The following is a 19,423-nucleotide window of genomic DNA, read 5'->3' as shown; positions in this document are numbered from 1 at the left end:
GCTCTGGTCCTGGCTATGCTACAGACACTTCAGAATTAGGGCAAGACCTTGGGCAACTCTCTCCCTTTGCCTGGATCTCAGTTTCTGCATCTGTAAAAGAACCTCATTTGAAGCAGCTATTCTCTTCCAGACTCCTGGCTCTGATACAGTAATAGCAGCTAATGCTGATATCATGCTTTAAGGTTTGCAAAATGCTTTACAACTGTGGTCTCATTTGATCCTCACAACAACTCTGAGAATTGGGTGCTATTATTTTATTTTATTTTTTTGCAGGGCAATGAGGGTTAAGTGACTTGCCCAGGGTCACACAGCTAGTAAGTGTCAAGTGTCTGAGGCCAGATTTGAGCTCAGGTCCTCCTGAATCCAGAGCTGGTGTTTTATCCACTTCACCACCTAGCTGCCCAAATGGGTGCTATTATTAACCCCATGATACAGATGAGGAAACTGATGCTGAGAGAGATCAAATGACCTGCCCAGCATCATACAGTTAGGAGTTTCTGAGGCCAGAATTCAACTCCGGTTTTCTGACTCCAAGTCCTACGTTCTACCCATTGTGCCAACCAGCTGTCCTATAAGATCCATGCATTTCAGAGCTGACATTTCCCAGAGAATAGTTAACAATGAGCATCAACTTTACCCAAAAATTCAAACAATACAAATGAATCAAATAAAAATGCAAAGAATATCAGAGCTCAGTTTTTTGTTTTGTTTTGTTTTTATCATGTATTAGGATATATGTTTCTCCCCAACCCCCCTGCCCCAAGGTAAAATAACTCTGCATGATCCTCCATGATGCCTCTGCAGCTGAGCTGGTGCCTTCAAGTCAGTCCCCTAAAAACACAATCTCTCAGCATCTGTATGTTCATCTTCCCATGTCCATTTCACAAATATGGTTGATCCTTTGACAGTTCCCACTTTTTCATGGGAGGTGCTGGTGTAATTGGCTTTTTCCCAGAACTTGTCATAGCCTCATTTGAGCTAGAGAAAGAAGACAGCTTTAGGGAGGGCCTAATTTATAAAAGAGATTAAAGAACAAAACCCAGCACACAAAAGAGATCATATCTGGGTCATGAGACAAGCAGCTTTTGAGATTCCCATTTCTAGAACAGGAAGTACAATCACTAAATTCAATTCAACTGATTTTTATTACAGGCTTCCAGTGTGAAGAAAACTGATAAATGCTAAGAAAAATCTAAAGCCTAGATGAGACATACATAGTTCTTGTCCTTAGGGATCTTAGAAACTGCTGAGTGGGGGGGGGGGGGGGGGGGGAATTTCTACTTCCATAAAAACAGAGTTAAACAAGGCAGCTAAGCATGGTAGAAGAGTTAGTATCTAACAGTAATACATTTCATGACCTGATACCACTGTGAGCTGCTATACTCCAACCTGTGTAAAAAGAATCAATTTTCACTTTTTTTTTTTGGTGGGGTTATGGGAGGGTTAAGTGACTTGCCCAGGGTCATACAGCCAGTGTTAAGTGTCTGAGGCCAGATTTGAACTCAGGTCCTCCTGAATCCAGGGCCAGTGCTTTATCCACTGCACCACCTAGATGCCCCCAAAAGTCCGTCATAACTTGATTTTTGTTTTTGCTTTTGTGGGGGAATTGGGGTTAAGTGACTTGCCCAGGGTCACACAGCCAGTAAGTGTTAAGTGTCTGAGGCCAGATTTGAACTCAGGTCCTCCTGAATCCAAGGGCAGTGCTTTAACCACCTAGCTGCCCCAAATTTTCACATTTTTACAATATGATCTAGATTGTGGATCCTTACAAAACGGTTAATAAAAAAGGTTGAAGAAGTAGGGTGGGGTTCCACTGTGGAAGGTCTGAAAAACCAGGCATCAAGGGACTTGCCAGCCTTCTTCCTCAAGTCCTTCCTTCCTAGCTACTGGTTGGTCATTTCCAGTACAGGCTTCCCTCCATCTAAAGAAGGATTCTAGTCCAACTGATTAAAGAAACAGGGTCTCCAGGGCTCAGCACCACGACCTCCCTCCAGAGATGGTAGGATACAGTGGGAAAAGCACTAGAAAAGAGGTGAGGAGCTTTGGCTCTTCCAAGAACTCACCAAGGACACCTTTCCCTCTCTCCTGGCCTCACTGTAGGGATCCATTAACTTGACATCAAGGGAGAACCTGCCTCTCAGCAATTTCTACCCAATGTCCCCAGTTTTGCCCTATGGGGCCAAGCAGAAAGAGCCCCACGTTCTCATGAGAGCTTTGGAAATCCTTAAGACAATTATCAAGGACCCTCTAAGTCTTCTTTTCTCCAACCTAAACAGGCTAGTTTCTTCAACTGATACATGTGTAATATGATACTGATAAACAACAGAATTAACGCAAGTGAGGAGAAAAGATGAAAAAACTGGCCTGTCTGAAAGAGGAATAAGGCTGGAGAGCAGTGGGTAAGGTCAGATGGGGTTGCATCATAAAATTTTTTAACATCAAGTAAGGGAGTTGGCAAATTTAGGTTCGCATACATGAAGTCTGCGGTGCAAGGGGGTAGTACGGCATAACGGACAGAATACCGAAATTGTACACCCACCCCTGTGTAATCCTAGGTACCTCAACCTTGATGGGCATCTAGGAAACGAGGACAACACTAACACCTCCCTCACAGGGTTGTGAGGATCAAATGAGACAATGTCTATAAAGTGCTTTACAAATCTTGAAGTGAAGTATAAATATGAGCCAAGGACAGAAGAACCTGGCAGGGTCATCTAGGCCTGAGGGGACCCTAAGTCTCCTTCAGAAAAGACTTACCTCTTACCAGCAAGACCAGACTCCAAAGCTTTCACAGTAGACATTACGACTGAAGGAGGAGAGGCTTCCCGTCGTCCATCACGAGTACAATAGTAATTGTTTGAAAGTTTATGGCTAGGGCCCACTGGCAGCTTAGGGGGTGGCTGAGTTCTAAAGAAAATCACACACTTTCATTGTTAGTCACAATCTTCCATGCTAGCAGTAGCTCTCGATCGTCTCTGTCGATGTCGACCCCATGCCTCTTCACTTTTAAAATTTTAATAAGCATTTACTTATTAAGCACCTACTTTATGCTGGGCACTATGCTAAAGCATCTACATGTTATCTCATTTTAACCTCAAAACCACCTTGGCTGATAGTATTATCATTATCCCCATTTTACAGAGGAGAAGACTGAGGCCAACCGAGGTTAAGTGGCTTAACTCCAAGTCCAGACCCTATCCAATGTGCCAACCTGGTACCTGACAGACATCCAGGGTCAAACACGGAAGGGAAGCTGAGCCACTGCACAGAGAAGTCACTGGGAGCTACATGGTCTTCATTATTCTTGTTGCCAACAGCTGAGCTGAGCTTTCTTCAGCTGGGAGGAGCCTGTGAAAGCCTCCAGTCTTCCCAGGTAGCATTAAGTGCTAAGAAGTCACTTCATACTGATCTCCAGATCTGCCTCTGAAGCTCCCTCCCCACTAATTCTAATTCAGCTCTATGAAGCAAAGCCAAAACAAGCTTTGTCTCTCTCCTACACGAGAGCCTTCAAGGACTTGGAAGATTGGAAAATCAAATGTGCCCTGCTCTTCTGATGTCCCTTCCTCTGCAGTCTCTACTCCCCAGCCTGGATCTCTAACTTGCCAACATCCTGCCTGAAATGTGTTGCCTGTAAGTGAACACAGTACCCCAGACCTTGAATCCCATGCACCCTTGCCGGCTCAGGAAATCAGGTACTTTGGCAAGGGTCCCGTATTTGCTCTCCACTGAGGGACTGGGTTTTTTGGTGAGGCAATTGGGGTTAAGCGACTTGCCCAGGGTCACACAGCTAGTAAGTGTTAGGTGTCTGAGGCTAGCTTTAAACTCAGGTCCTCCTGAATCTAGGTCTGGTGCTTTATCCACTGAGCCACCTAGCTGCCCCTGGGACTGTTTTTAAAACAAAGAATGATTGGCTATGGATACTAATCTGAAAGAGCAACATTTATGATAATAATTCATAATATTATTGTAACCCCAACTCACATTTGTAAAGGGCTTTAGATCTTATGAATTATTTTGCTTCCAAGTACAGGATCTCATTTGATCCTTCTGGACAGGAATTATTATTCCCATTTTCCAGATGGAGAAACTGAGGCCCAGATGACTTCAACTGCAATAGCAAGGCTTAACTCCTACCTTCTAGTCCAGTGTTCTTGGTGTGACCATGATGGACGGGAAAGGAAAAGAATGAACCGAAGCCTTCATAGGATGTCTAGTCTTAGCCGATAACTATGTTATGGCTTACGATTTAGAATTGGAAGGACCTTAGACATCATCCAGCCCAGCACCTTCATTTTCCTGAGGAGTCTTCTCTAATAATAAGAACAGCTAGGATTTACATAGTGCTTTACCAATATCGCAGTTGGTCCTTAAAACAGTTCTGTCAAACAGGTGTTATTATTATTATCATCATCCTCATTTTACAGTTGAGGACAATGAGGCACAGAAGTGAAGTGACTTGTCTAGGGTCACCAAGCTAGTGTATGAGTCTCCCTAGCTCCAGGTCTAACATTCTAGCCTCTTTGCCACCTCTAAGCAGCTTTCTTGAGGGAAGACTTTAGGAAGACCTGAGCCTTAGGGAATGATGATGCCTAAGATCATATAAATGAAAAGTAGCCAAGATTCAAACCCAAGTCTTCTCATGAAAAATTCAAAGCCCTTTTTATTATACTGAACTGTCCTCTCCTACCCTATAGCCAGGAGCTTCAACTAGGACATTAAACTGTATCTTGATATTTTCATTCAGGTCTACATAAAGGAATTTTTTTCTTTTTTTGGTGAGGCAATTGGAGTTAAGTGATTTTCCCAGAGTCACACAGCTAGTAAGTGTCAAGTGTCTGAGGCTGCATTTGAACTCAGGTCCTCTTGACTCCAGGGCCGGTGTTCTATCCACCACACCACCTAGCTGCCCCTTCTATGAAGGCATCTTCTATTACTATATAAATAGGAAATACCTTACTGAAGGAATATTTGAAGCTATGTTTTGTTTTACCAAGACAAATGCTTTTTTGTAATCAATGCAGACAAAGATCTTGTATTTCCTGCATCTCTCAGTCAATTAAGTGACCATGAAGGTGAGGAAGCAGAGTGGAACAGAGAATGAACAGTACCTCTAAAGTTAGAACAGAGTTCAAATCCTACCTCAGATGCTTATTGCCTATATAACCTTGGACAATCAATTCTCATTCCAGGACTTCCTTTTCCTTATATATAAAGTGAGGAGCTGGGCCTAGAAGCCTCTGAGATCATTTCTACCTCTAGATGTATGAGCTTATATGTTATTCTATAGAAAATCTATGAAAAACTGCTTTCCTTTCTCATAAAAGTTATCCTCAAAGCATGATAAAACATTCTTGAAAATTTTAATAAGAAATTATAAGCTACTTTTTATTATTTTTTATTTTTCATTTCAAATTAAAGGTAGGAATTCAGAAAGTCAAAAGGGAGGGCTGGATCTAAGAATTCCCAACAAAAGTACACTAGTATCCCTTTTCAAAGATGTAAGACCTCAAGTCTGACCTGCATTTTTACTATCCCCAAATTCCTAGAATCTACCAAGCCTCTTCTCAAGAGGCAGCTAGTACAACCAAACAAACAATAAACATTTATTAAGCACCTACTATGTGCAAATACTAGGCTTACAAAAAGAGATAAAACACAGTCCCAGGCTTCAAGGAACTTCGTTTAAGCCCATATAAGCCAATTTCATAGAAAGCTAGTTTTATTGTAATTAATAAGCTAGTTCATGAATTCTGGTTCCTTCTTGGTTAAGTTACTTTAGCTCTGTCTTCATTTTCTCACCTGTCCTGTCTCCTTCAAGAGCTGTCTGGATAAAATAAGACCAACAAATAAAAGCACACGGAAAACAGTAATGTGAGGGGAAAAAACATGGAATCATCATTCTTTTCCTTTTCCTCTTTATTCTCCCTTCTTCCCTCTCACTTTTCTCTTGATTCTTCCTTTCCTCTCCTGTCTAGCCCTTAGGCAAATTTCTGGAAAGACCGAGCTACAAAATTGCTGACCCCACATCTAGACAAAGAAGGAAGCGATGGGAATGGGAAGGGAGAGTAGTAAACCTGCTCACCTCTTAGCTATTTCCTGGTAACGTAACTGCAACTTAGCTTGGAGATTATGCTGTGAAGAAAAGAAAATGATGAGAATACAGTGGTGAGCACAGGATGAGAGCAGGGAGTCTACGGCATGGGGTGTGCCCAGGGGGTTCAGTCAAGGGTATATCCCAGGGCAGAAGGAGGTAATGAGGAGAGAGGCAGACCCTGGAGGAAGAGATGAAGTATCTCAAAAGGCAGGTGTGGGCCATAGGATAGAAAGTAGAGAGTCTTGGGTCATATCCAAGAAAAAAGGAGAGAAAGAGCAAGAGAGAAGGGCAGGGTTGGAGTCTATGGTAAATGTGAGGGAAAAACCCCAGGGAGGAATAAACTCATCGTTCGGCATAGGGAGCAGTGGTGTGTACAGGAGGGAGGGGATGAGAGCAGGAGGGACAGTGGTGGAAAAGAGACAGGCTACAAGGAGCCTGTAATAGGGATGGATGCACTGGGGAGGGGTAAAGGAAGGTGGGGAGGGGGCAGGGATTGAAGGGCAGAGTTTGGGGGAAGTAGAGTCAAAGTTGAGGTCGGAGGCGGGAACAGTGACAAGGGACCAAGGGGTGCTCGAGGTACAGGGTCAGGAGTGAGGGCGGGGCAGTGGGGTCAAAGATTGGGACCGGAGACAGGGGTGTAGGGCACGGGGTAGGAGGCAGAGGAGAAAAGGTGGGGGTAGAGGTTGGACTGCTGAGGATAGAAACAAGGGTCCGGGTTGGGGGGTCCTGGACAAGGAGCGGGGACAGAGGTGCAGGAGAAGAGTTTAGGGGAGAGAGGGGCCACAGGTGAGGATGCGACAGAAACAAGAGGCGGGGGGGGGGGTTATAGGCCAGAGGGTGTAGGTCAAGGTAGGTCGCGAGATGGGGGGGGGAAGGACAGAAGGAAAGACGGGGATGTCGGTCAGTCAGTTAGTTAGTTCTTCGTCCCCAACGTCACCAGATAGTGCCCCGGTTCTTAGGGTTGTCACCGCACCCCTGAGGCCGAATTCCGGAGCCACTGGATGAAGCCAGTGGCCGACGCCATCTTGAGTCCGGCCTGAAGGGCAACAACCGGAGCCGCAAAGGCTGCTGGGAAGGAAGCGAAAGAGCGCTCGCGCTAAAATCTCGCGAGAGTCGGAGGCGGGGGCTTGAGGAAGCCTATAAAAAGGCTCCAGGGAGCACGTGACTCTCTCTCGTCTCTCTCTTTCCTCTGTTTGCCGCCGCCATCATGGACACCGGCCGCGTGCAGCCCATCAAGCTGGCTCGGGTGAGAAGCAGGAGCCGGGACGGGGGCTCGGGGCGGAGGGAGGAAGGGCAAGACGCGGCTGCCTGGCTCCAGCGAGGGGGGGCTGGGAGCCCAGGCCGCTCCGGGGCCTGGAAGGGAGGGAGGGAGCGAACGGGTGGCGGCCCCGGTCTCACACTCTTCGCCCTCCGTCCCCAGGTCACCAAAGTTCTGGGCCGGACCGGTTCTCAGGGCCAGTGCACCCAGGTAAGTTCCCGGCCTCCCCAGCCGCGCGCTCCCGCCCCTCTTTGCGCCCCCTCCCATGGCCTTGGTCCTTCGCTCCCCCGCCGGCCCCCGCGGACGCCCCTGAGGCCGCTTTGCCTCCCATGCAGGTGCGCGTGGAGTTCATGGACGACACGAGCCGCTCCATCATCCGCAACGTGAAAGGCCCCGTGCGGGAGGGAGACGTGCTCACCCTGCTCGAGTCGGAACGAGAGGCCCGGAGGCTGCGGTGAAACCCGCCGGTGAGTGCCCGCCGAGCCGCCCCTGCAGCCGGGGAAGGGGGAAGGCGGGGAGCGGGTTCTTCGGTGATGGAGCCCTGCCCCCTTTTAGACCCTAGAGAACTGGGGCCCGGGGAGAAGTGACTTTCTCCAGACACCCCCCTCCCACACACACACACACACACACACAATTATGTGGGAGAACAGGCTGTAGGTTCAAGCTAGGAGGGCCGGGCTAACAGCTTATACCCACTGGAGGTGCTCCTGGGGCTCCCAAAACAGGCTTGGCTTTAGGCCGGACGCAAAGAGGGCTCAGAACAAGTCAAAATAAGGCTAATGGAGGTTGGGATGACGGTGGTAGATGTTATGACTGGAGTTTTTTCCTAGAGAAGCCCTAGATCTTACACTGACTTTATTTTCAGGTGGAGGCCCCTAGGCTGCTGCTTGTGGAAGGACTGCTAAGAGATATGTAAAATAAAGTTTTGTCTTAAGCTGTTGAGTGGTGTGACCTTCTCCAGGTGGGGTGATGAGGTAGAACTCTGAGGTACCTGGGATCTTGAAATCCCGAATGGGGAGGATGGGATGCTGGACAGAACCAGCTGGGGTGTAAAACAGGTGTTGTTTTGTAAGTTAGTATCAGGGCCCAGCACTCTTGCAATAGCCTCTTCTCCCCAAAAAACAGACATCAGAAAAGGTAACCACATAATTACATTTTATTGAAAAGTTTTTATTTACCCAGATCGGATTGGGCACTTCCTACCTCAGAACAGGACAGTACTGAGGCAGGGCTATTCAAGGACTTTTGGACTGGGGTGAGGACCATAGAGCTAACTTGCTCCTGCCTTGCAAGAGCTAAAGCAGGAGAAACCTCATAGAAAGGAGTACATAAAGAAAAGGAGGCCTGACATTGCAATAAGACATGCAATTGGTGTGCTTTGTACTGCTGCCATCCTTTTCCCCTTCTGAGTCCTGAGTGGAGTGACTTGGAGGGCTTTTCAGTAAGAGTTGGCAAGGAACTAAGAATGAGAAACCATTTTAAATGGCATGGTGGCTGGGTGGAACACTTGGAGAAAATAAAAAACTAGCCGTTCCCATAATGAGAAGTACTAGGGATGATTTTTGAGGTTCTTTCTTTAGATCTGTTGGCCTTTTATAAACTTGGAACTGGGGAAAGCAAAGTTATTGCTGGGTGACTTTAACCCTTCCCTGAGCTAACTTTATTTCCATCTTCTGATCAAGTCCCTAATTCCTGAGAACCCTGGAGTTCAGTTGTGCCTGCTCCCCCCAATTTGTAAAGGCTTTTCACTTTAAGGTGCTTTGTAGGACACTAATTTGGAGCCTATACAGGTCCAGGCTGTTATTCTCTATCGAATGGGTTAGTGGAAAGAGAACAGAGCATCAAATGATGTTTAACTGGGATGGGACCAGGGAGATGATGTGGCCAATCACATTGGTCCAGCATCTTGCTTGCTCTCACACTTGTCATCAGCATCGCTGCTCTCAGAATCAGGAGAGGCTGGTGGTGTCTGAAAGATAGGGTTATAGTTATGAATTGAAATGATTGGGATAGTCAGTCCATGCTTTTATTCAGCATCAGTATATCATAAGCCCATCCATTTACTAGCCTCTCATGACAGGCAGTATGGAATATGAAATCTTGCAGTTGGGGTTGTGACTTGCTCAGGGTCATCCAGCTAGTAAATGTCAAGTGTCTGAGGCTGGATTTGAACTCAGGTCCTCCTGAATCCAGGGCCGGTGCTCTATCCCGCCCCCCCTGCACCACAGAGCTGCCCCTGGAATATGAAATCTTAACCTGTCTTTCCCTCCCATCCTCTCCTACTTTAGGAGCAATTCCAGATGTGATCTCTTGACTTGCCTCTCCCTTGGCTGCTTCTCCTTTGTCTACAAATGTTTGTGTCCCCTATCCTTTAAAAAATAAAAAAAAGCTTCACTCTGACTTCCCTTTCCCCTACAGAAAAGGTTACTTTTGAAATTTTAAATGTTTTCTCCCCATATTCAGCATTGAGGCATTAAGGGCCTCAGTCCATGATGGTGGAATAGATTTATTCCATTTCCCTTTGAACCTCTCCTAAAGTCCCTGTGTGTCCAAGTGTATTTTGTTCAACACCATCTGGACGTCCAAAAAACAGCTGCTCCCTTTACTAAATAACCCCCAAATAATTAAGCACCATACTAGTGGCTAAGGCTAGAAGAGCTGGTTGTTTTTGATTTCCTGTGTTCCCCAACCCTCCATCTAGCCAATCACCAATTATATCATGTCTTTGAAATGCTTCACATTGGCCCTCACCCTTTTTCTGGATGATTACAATGATATTTGTACTAGTTCATGTGACTTCAGACTAACTGCTCCAGTTTGCCAAATAAAAGTCCCAAAGCATTAACAAGATCAGTCAGCCTTGTCTTGCCTCCTCCACGTGGTGTTACTTAATGGGTGTTGGAAAAATTTTTGTAGGGTTGATGAAAAGGTGGCTTACCAAAGGCCCTGGTTTAGCTGAGCTTAAGTGTGCGTGCAGCAGAGCAGCAACTTCTTCCTGTCCAGCTTCCAGGGCTATGGCCAGTGCACTAGTGCCTTCCTTTGTGGGGAAAAAAGGAGTCAGGACATGCTAACTTGGGGAATGAGGCCTACCCTGACAGTTCTTGAGGGTGTCACCTCAGGGAGGGGAGGGAGTGATAGGATGGGCCCACAATGATCCAGGAAGAAAGGGAGAAGAGGTGAGAAAAGGAGCGAGAGAGTTCTGGGCAAGTTAGAGGGTGGTATTCTGAATCCCATTCCTCCCCGCACAGCACGCAGGCCCCAGCCTCACATTGTCCAAGACAGCCTGGTCACAGGTTGGCTGGGTCAGGAGAAGCTTCACCATCTCTACACGCCCATGTTCACTGGCACACATCAGGGCTGTGGAACCTTCCTCATCCTGCAGGTTCACATCAGCCCCACAAGCCAGCAGGGCAGCCACCATATCCTGCCGTCCATGGCTCACTGCCAACATCAGGGCTGTCTGCCCTGCCTGGAGAAACCAAGGATGAGGCCTGGCTCAGAGGAGAAGGGAGCAGACCAGGGCCAGAGATGGTCACCCAGTCAGAATAAGGAAGTACTATTAGAACACCCTAGGGTAGCCTGGATGGATTCACGTGGACCCTTTGGGTGTTGATTGTGTATTCCCCTAGGAGCAGGGACGGGGGCTCACCTGGCTGGCTTTGGCATTGACATTTCCTAAACTGAACAACCTCCTAATGACATCCAGGTCATCCTCTCCATCCACAGAGGCCAGAGCAGCCAGCATGAGGGCTGTGTACCCTGCTCTGTTCTGATGATCCACCTCACACACTCCTGCAAGGGAGAAAAGGCAGAATGGGAGTGAGGCTCTCGTCCTCTGATCTCAGACTGCTCCGTCAGGCAAGCCAACACTACTAGACAGTTTCTCTGGGGTCTCAGTCAGTCTAGCCCCTCTCAACACAGTGCTTGAGGTAAACACTGGACTGCAAGTGTAGGCCTCCTGAGTCCAAGCTCTGCTACTGACCATGCCACCTTATTGCCCCATCCTGACCCTCATTTTCCTCACCAGCAAAATGCCCTGGGGTTGGAATACTAAGTTCTTTGAGGCAGTAATATCTCATAGGGCTCGAATTGGTGTAATTGCGGTGCCTTCTTTCTGCCTCAGCTTCAAGTTCCATCCTGGCCTGTAAGCCAATTACTGGTTTGCCTGCTTCTAGTCTAAAGTGCACTGAGCCACCTGAGCCTCTCTCAATTGATGAGGAGCACCTGTGGAGTCTTGGAGTTGGGGAGTACTCAAATCATTTAGTCCAGTCTTTCCAAAGCATGAAATCCCATTAGAATATGCCCAGCAGAAATGATCATTCAGTCTGCACTTGACCCTCTGTGAGCACACAGCTAGAATTCAGAGCATTAAGGAGGGATCTGATAAAGTGGGCTTAGATGGCCCCGGAAATGCTGGATAGTGAAGAGATAAACAAGATAACCACTAAGGACAGAAGACTCAGTCACTAAGACCAGAGCTGCTGAAAGGGGGAATAAAGTTGAGCCATGTTCTCTAACCTCCTTACACACCCCAACCATGCCCAAGTGGCTTTCCCTTGTCAAAACCTGTTGTCAGGGAAGAAGACGAATATGATAAAACAGGTCTTTACTAAGTTGTAATTGCTAATAAGGCATAATTTCTGACCCCATTAGTATCTTTAAGAGACTAAAGAAATTTTGAATTTTGAGGTGTACTTTTTATGGGCATAAGGAGGTAGGCAGCTTAGGTAGGATAGTAAATAGACTGTGTTGGACTTTAGGTCACAAATCTGAAGCTGAATCCTGCTTCTGACAATTATTAGCTGTGTGACCTTGGGCAAGTAAGTAATTTAACCTCAGCCCCAGTTTCTTCATTTGTAAAATCGGCAAGATAGCATCTTAGGGTTATTCTGAGGGACAAATGAGAGAGTACTTTAAAAGTGCTTTGCAAACCTTGAAGTATAAATGTTTTTGTTTTTGGTTTTTTTGGTGAGGCAATTGAGGTTAAGTGACTTGTCCAGGGTCACACAGCTAGTAAGTGTCAAGGGTCTGAGGCTGGATTTGAACTCAAGTCTTCCTGAATCCAGGGCCAGTGCTCTATCCACTGCGCCACCTCACTGCCCCTTGAAGTATAAATGTTAACCATTATACTTTTTGGGAGAGGTGGAAGCCACCAGAGTCAGGATGCCTAGTTTCTCACAGACCTGGAAAGGAACCTTAAAAGAGGATATAGTTCAACTCCCTCATTATACAGAGAGAAAAACAACCCAGAATCGTGTCATTAGGCAAGCTGGGACCATGATGAAGCATGGTACAATCAGTTTCCTCTGACACTGACACTACCCTAGTGCAGGGCCTCAGAAGGGAACATGCAAGAGATACTGTGAGGGGCAGCTAGGTGGCACAGTGGATGGAGCACCGGCCCTGGAGTCAGGAGTACCTGAGTTCAAATTCGACCTCAGACACTTAACACTTACTAGCTGTGTGACCCTGGGCAAGTCACTTAACCCCAATTGCCTCACTTAAAAAAGAGAGATACTAAGAGTGTAAAATCATTCAGGCCCTGGCAACAGATAGGATGGGGGCTGGGGGAGGAGGAGGCTGAGAGACAGAGGAGTCAAAGACAGTACCTAGGTAAACTTAGGTGACTGGGAGGATGGTGGTACCCTCAAGGGTAATAGGGAAGTTAGGAAGGGGTTGAGGGGTAGAGGTGGGGAAGAGTTTGGGGAAAACGAAATGTTCAAATTTGGACATAAGGACTTTTAAATGGGTATCCAGTTTGATCTCTCCAATAGGCACTTAGAGATGTGATACCCTGCAGAGAGCTTAGGCCTGCTTAAGTAGATTGGAGAATCATCAGCATAAAGATAATTGAATCCAAGGGAGCTGATGAGATCACCAAGTGAAATAGGATAGAGGGGGAAGAAGAGGGCCTGGGTGGGGGTCGGACGTGATTTAGACAAGGATCCAACAAAGGAGATTAAGGAGGGGTCAGATAAATGGAAGGAAAGAGTAGTACCACAAAAACCTAGAGAAAAGAGATAGTCAAGAGTAGTGTGATCAACAGGGTCAAAGGCTGTGGAGAGGTCACGAAGGAGGAGGATTGAGAAAAGGCCATTGGACTAGAAGATTACATCACTGGTAACTTCCGAAGAAAACAGTATTGAATGATGAGGTTGGAAGCTGGGTCGTAAGAGTTGAGAAGAGGTAGCAGAGGCATCTATCATAGGCCAACTTGTCAAGGAGTTATCCACAAACGAGAGTAGGGATATAGTTAGCAGGGATGGGAGAGTCAAGTGAGGGATTTTTGAGGGCATGTTTTGAGTCAGTAGAGAAACAGCCCTTAGACAGGGAGAAATGAACATGGGGACAACAGAGGAAGCAGCCTGCTAAGAAGAACGGGTTCTGTGCGTGTGTTGGGGTGGGGTGGGGGTCGGCCTTGGCAAGGAAAAGGGCCACCTCATCGTGGCTCCAACTTACCCTTTGCCACTTTATTCCTCCCATTCACATAGGCCTGTTCCGTACCACTGTGCTGCTTATTGCCCAAACTCCATCTGCCATCCTTTGCCTCTACACATTAGTGCAAGTCATCTCCTGTGCTGATTCCTCACCCCTGCCTGTTGAAATTGTTCCCTTCCTTCAAGACTCAACTTAGGTGCCATTTGTGAAGCTTTCCCAGCTGAAAGTGTTCCCAAGGAACATTAGCTGGACTGTCTTTCATCCCCATCGCTCTCACTTTGTGTTGTAATTAGCTGTCTTTGTGTCCCATATGTGTTCATATTCTCCCCTTCCACCCACCCAGATAGATTATAAACTCCCTGAGGGCAGGGACTATGTCCCCTAACACTGAACACCATGCCTTGCACCTAGTAGGCACTTAGTAGACATTTGTTGAGTTGAGAATCCACAATGAGGGGGACAGCTAGGTGTCGCAGTGGATAAAGTGCCATCCCTGGATTCAGGAGGACCTGAGTTCAAATCCAGCCTCAGACACTTGATACTTACTAGCTGTGTGACCTTGGGCAAGTCACTTAACCCTCACTGCCCAGCAAAAAAAAAAAAAAAGAAGAAGAAAATGCACAATGAGCTCCAGGAGAGGCCCTGAGGGCTGGTGTCCAAAATACATAGGGTATATGGATGTGGGCGAGGGTTCCCAGCTTTAGAACCTACCCTTTCTCAAGTATTGCCACCATCTCTGCCAGGCCCCAGACACTAAATAACAGGATGTTGAATTCCTCTGTAGAAGGCAGAGACAGTTTCATCTTTGTCTCTGTAGTTCCAGTGCCTAGCACAATTCCTGACACACAGGAGGCAATGAATAAATGCTTGTTGATTGATTGACTAATTAATTGATTGGATCTTCCCCATGCAAACCTCTTGCACCTTCCCAGTATCTAGCAAATGCAATGCAAAACTCCTAACACCAACATTCAAGGCCCTCCAAGATGTGACTCCAACCTGCTCATCCACTCTCTCATACTACTTCCCTTCATTTAATCACCAACTTTTATATAGCACTTTACATACATTATCTCATTTAGCCTTAAAACAACCCTGTGTGAGGGGCAGCGAGGTGGTGCAGTGGATAAAGCACCAACCCTGGATTCAGGAGGACCTGAATTCAAATCTGGCCTCAGATACTTGACACTTATTAACTGTGTGACCCTGGGCAAGTCCCACAAATGGGAACTGTACATAATAGAAAAGACCTTCAGTTTTCTATACAATCCTCTTTTTCTATTCTCCTATAGATGTGGAAATCTGGGTTATTTGGTGTTCATGCTCAGATTTATAAAATGAAAATAAAACAAGCAAAAAGATTTAGATCTCTTAAATCTCATGTTGCCTAGAAGAATGGAAGCACCTTGAGACCAATGACCATAGTGCCCAACATGATGACTTGCAAATATTAGGCACAATCAATTTTTGTTAATTGCATGAATTAGTGAATCCTAAGAGAGAGGCAGGGGGTCAGTGGAAAAGCAGACATAAGGAAACCTAGGTGAGGCACCATTATTGGCAGGGAGCAGTGTCAGCACCAGGGAGAGTTCCCAGTATGTTAGTGCCATTGGGTGGGGTACCAAGCTCACAGGGCAAACTGCTAAGCAGACACCACCCCAAGGACTTCAGTTCTCAGCCTTAAGAGCCTGGAAGGAAGGGAGTTTTCCTCTCTCAGCAGACCTTAGAAGGGCTCACTCATCTTGGGGCAAGAACTACAGAGATCAGCACATGCATTGCACCTTGTACAGGTTATGATGTAGATATCATAGGATTTAGAGATGGGAAGGTGTGGATGACATCAAGAGATTCTGTAAATAACTCCCATCCCCATCATTCTTTAAGGTTTAGAGTGCTTTCGTCCAAAGCACCCCAAAAACTAGACGATGCGTGTTTTGTCATCTGCATTTTACAGGTAAGAAAACCGGGGCTCAGAGGAATTCATTTATCCATGGCCTGAGCAAGGACTCCAACACAGAACCACAGGATTCAGAGCTAGAAGAGAATCTGAATCCACCCCTTCCCTCCCCCATTTTATAGATGGGAGAAATGTCACAGAGAGGGGAAGAAGCTGCCCCAAGTGTAAACTGAAGAGGCTGGACTAGATGGTGTCTGAGGTCATCTGAGCTTTAGACTTTGCAGCTCTAAAGTTCTGACCCTCAGTGGCTGATCCAGGACTACAACCCTGTTCCTCTTACTCCATATTTATTGCCTTCTGCTTTAGCACATTGTCCACGTGTCTCCAGCTGTCTTAAGCTCCCCGAGGTTAACCTAGAGATTCCCACTGAGCCCTAACTTCCCCTGCAGGAGCACAGAATGCAGGGTACCCTGCTGTGTCTGGCCTAGAAGGCTGGTGTTCAATGATGACCTCATCACCAAGAAAGGGATAGTACAGAGATGGAGGAATGGTACCAAATAAATACCCACAGAGACTGGGAATTGGGAGACCTGGGTTTCACTGGAAATAGCAGAACACAAATGACTAACACGGAGGTGTGATACAAGGTGAGTAGGGAACTAGTAAGAGGGCCCTGGATAAATTCAAGTCACCTGGCCCTGAACTGCATCCTTGAGTCCTGAAAGAATGAGTAGATGTGATGGCTGAGCCACTGTCAGCCATATTTAAAAGAGCATGGAAAATGGGAGAGGTACACAAGATTAGAGAAAGGCAAACGCTGCCCCGATTATCACAGAAGAGACTGGGATCTACAAACTATAGGTCAGTGAGCTTGACTTGGATTCCTGGGGAAAAATCTGGACTGAATCATTAAAGAGATGACTGTCGAACACCCAGAAAAGGAAGCAGTGATTACAAAGAACCAGTTTGGTGGTTTCATCAAGAAAAAGATCATGCCAGGCTGATCTTGTTTCCTTTTTTTTTTTTTTTTTTTTGGTTCTTTGCTGTTCAGTTGTTTTCAGTTGTAGCTGACTTCATGACCCCATTTGGTGTTTTCTTGGCAAAGATACTGGAGTGGTTTGCCATTTCCTTCTCCCACTCACTTTATAGATCTGGAAACTGAGGCAGAGTTAGATGACTTGCCCAGGGTCATACAGCTAGTAAATGTCTGAGATCATATTTGAGTTCAGGAAGAAGTCTTACTGACTTTGGGCCCAACACATTATCTATTGTACCACCTAGCCATCCCTCCTTTTATTTTTATTTTTTTTGAGTGAGGCAGTTCAGGTTAAGTGACTTGCCCAGGGTCACACAGCTAGTAAGTGTCAAGTGTCTGAGGTCAGAATTTGAACTCAGATCCTCCTGAATCCAGGGCCGGTGCTTTATCCACTGCGCCACCTAGCTGCCCCGTCCTCCCTTTAAAAAAAAAAAAAAAGATCATTAAACTAGTAGATGAGAATAGTTTGTCTAGATTTCAGCCACACTTTTGATTAAGTACAGAGGATGTAAAGAAGATAGAAAGATATGAGTTAGAGGATAATACAGTTCTTCAATGGACTCCGAACTTCTCGTATGACTGGACTCAAAGGGTCCTTAGTTCAATGGCAACATTTTAGGAGATCTCCTTGGGATCTTTGCTTGGCCCTGTGCTGTTTAACATTTTTATCAAAGACATAGATGGCAGGCTTGTCAGGTTTGCAAATGACACAAAATTGAGAGGTAGAATTAAATACACTGGATGACAGTGTGACTTTTGAGGGGCTAAAACATTGGGCTAAATCTAATAAGATGAAACTCCACAGGAATAAATGTAAAGTCTTAACTTTAGGGACAAAAAGAAATCAATTTCACAAGGGGACAAGAGGTGAGAAGCATGGATAGACTGGTTGTTTTTTTTTTTAAAGAATTGCATTGTTTTTCTGTTTTGAGGTTTCTCCTTTTTGCTCTTATTCTTCTCTTATAGCATGACTGGTACAGAAATATGTTTGATTTTATTGTGCATATATAACCTATATCATATTGCCTGATGTCTAGGGGAGGGAAAAAAATTTTAAATTGGAAATCTTGTATAAATGGGTGTTGAGAGCTATCTCTACATATGGCTGGAAAATAATAAAATACTTTTATTTAAAAAAATAATAATAATAAATTGGCATAGAGGACTGCAAAGGCAGCTAGGTGGTGCAGTGGAGAGAGCACTGGGCCTAGAGACAGGAGAACCTGAGCTCAGATATGAACTCAGACCCTTACTAGCTGTGCAACCCTGGGCAATTTACCTAATGCTATTTGCCTCAGTATCCCCCATCTGTAAAATGATCTGGGGAAGGAAATGGCAAACCATATCTTTGCCAAGAAAACCCCAAATGGGGTCATGAAGAGTAGGCCACAAGTGAACGACAGTAAAGGACTGCAGACACAATGTGAACCAGCAGTGTCGTGCTGGCAGCCAGAAAAGTTAACACCATCTTGGCCCACACTGAAGGACCTAGCTTCTTGCAGTAGACACGTGACAGTCCCCCTGCCCTATGCCCTCATCAGACCTCATCTGGAGCCTCATGCTCCAGTCTAAGAGCACTGAAAAATGGGAGTGTGTAGATCTAGAGGAAGACTATCAAAATGGTGAAGGGCTTCAAGTCCACATTGGATGAGGATCAACCGAAGAACCTGGGCCTGTTTATTCTGAAGGAAAGAAAGCTCAGGAGGCCATGGTGGCTGCTTTCAAGCATGAGAGGGGCTGTTGTGTGGGAAGGGGATTAGATTTGTTCTGTTTGGCCCTGAAAGTCTGAACCAGGAACAATGGGTGGAAGTGGCAAGGAAGTAAATTTGGGTCTGATGTCAGGACAAACTTCCTAAGGGTTGGAGCCATCCAAAGGGAGGATGGGCTACCTCTAGAGGTGGTAGGTTTCCTTTCTTCAGAGGCCTGCAAAAGGAAGCTAGATAACCATTTGTATATGTTAGAGTGGGGAATTTCTTTTCATTCAAGGTTGGATTAGGTGTCTGCTGAGGTACCCCTTTGACTCTGAAATTCCTTGCCATAGCCAAGTCCTTCCCCTCTTCTCAGCTTGTTTCCCCATGCGTAAAATGCAGCAGTTGGGGAAAGGTGGACCAGATGACCTGGGACATCTCCCCCAGCTGTGAGGGTCTGGCTATGGGAAGGAGGTAGCACGATACAGTAGAAGAAGCACCAGACAGGCGACCTCTCTGAGTCTTAGTTTCTTCCGTCTGGGCACACTGGAGATGCTGGCATCCAGCTCCACATTCCGTCCTCCCATTGCTAGCTCCCATCCATTTCATACCTGGAATAGGCACTAGTATGGATCTGGCCCTGCCTTCCAAGGGGGAGGGACCCCATTTGGGGATTCTTTGACAAAGATACTGGAGTGCTTTACTATTTCCTTCTCCAGCTCACTTTACAGATGAGGAAACTCAGGCAAACAGGGTTAAGTGACTTGCCCAGAGTCACACAGTACTTGTCTGAGGCTGAATTCAATCTCAGGAAGGTGAATTTTCCTGACTTCAGGCCTGGCACTCTGCGCACTATGGTGCCACCTAGCTGCCTCAGCTAGACTAGCTGGCATCTAAATCTTATTTAGTGGGCAGCTATGGCACAGTGGATAAAACACTGGCCCTGGATTCAGGAGGACCTGAGTTCAAATCCTACCTCAGACACTTGGCACTTACTAGCTATGTGACCCTG

The 19,423-nt window shown here is 46.2% G+C and overlaps 3 protein-coding genes across 5 annotated transcripts in view; 1 reads left to right on the top strand and 2 right to left on the bottom strand.

Moving 5' to 3' along the window:
* Window positions 1–681: 681 nt before the first annotated feature.
* Window positions 682–7,212, bottom strand: NDUFA7 (NADH:ubiquinone oxidoreductase subunit A7). Its single transcript, XM_044005468.1, has 4 exons — window positions 7,068–7,212; window positions 6,083–6,132; window positions 2,758–2,907; window positions 682–978 (listed from the first exon to the last, which is right to left on the bottom strand). Exons 1-4 carry the CDS (start codon window positions 7,116–7,118, stop codon window positions 882–884), a joined length of 348 nt encoding a protein of 115 aa, XP_043861403.1. The 5' UTR covers window positions 7,119–7,212; the 3' UTR covers window positions 682–881.
* Window positions 7,213–7,217: 5 nt separating this feature from the next.
* Window positions 7,218–8,286, top strand: RPS28 (ribosomal protein S28). The gene is made up of 4 exons (XM_044005481.1): window positions 7,218–7,340; window positions 7,515–7,562; window positions 7,688–7,819; window positions 8,218–8,286. Exons 1-3 carry the CDS (start codon window positions 7,302–7,304, stop codon window positions 7,808–7,810), a joined length of 210 nt encoding a protein of 69 aa, XP_043861416.1. The 5' UTR covers window positions 7,218–7,301; the 3' UTR covers window positions 7,811–7,819; window positions 8,218–8,286.
* A 212-nt stretch (window positions 8,287–8,498) lies between these two features.
* The window catches only part of KANK3 (KN motif and ankyrin repeat domains 3), a 34,009-nt gene continuing 23,084 nt past the window's right edge, over window positions 8,499–19,423 (bottom strand). For all 3 annotated transcript variants that reach the window (XM_044005447.1, XM_044005455.1, XM_044005439.1), the window contains 4 exons: window positions 11,002–11,144; window positions 10,621–10,821; window positions 10,291–10,389; window positions 8,499–9,321 (listed from right to left, as the gene is read on the bottom strand). In XM_044005447.1, coding sequence (XP_043861382.1) covers window positions 9,241–9,321; window positions 10,291–10,389; window positions 10,621–10,821; window positions 11,002–11,144 — 524 coding nt within the window. In that variant the 3' untranslated portion in view covers window positions 8,499–9,240. The remainder of the gene's footprint in view (window positions 9,322–10,290; window positions 10,390–10,620; window positions 10,822–11,001; window positions 11,145–19,423) is intronic.

Source organism: Dromiciops gliroides, chromosome 1, assembly GCF_019393635.1.
Source record: "Dromiciops gliroides isolate mDroGli1 chromosome 1, mDroGli1.pri, whole genome shotgun sequence".
Taxonomy (NCBI): domain Eukaryota; kingdom Metazoa; phylum Chordata; class Mammalia; order Microbiotheria; family Microbiotheriidae; genus Dromiciops; species Dromiciops gliroides.
Note: the sequence above shows the minus strand (reverse complement) of the source record. Positions and strands in the feature narration are given on the sequence as shown.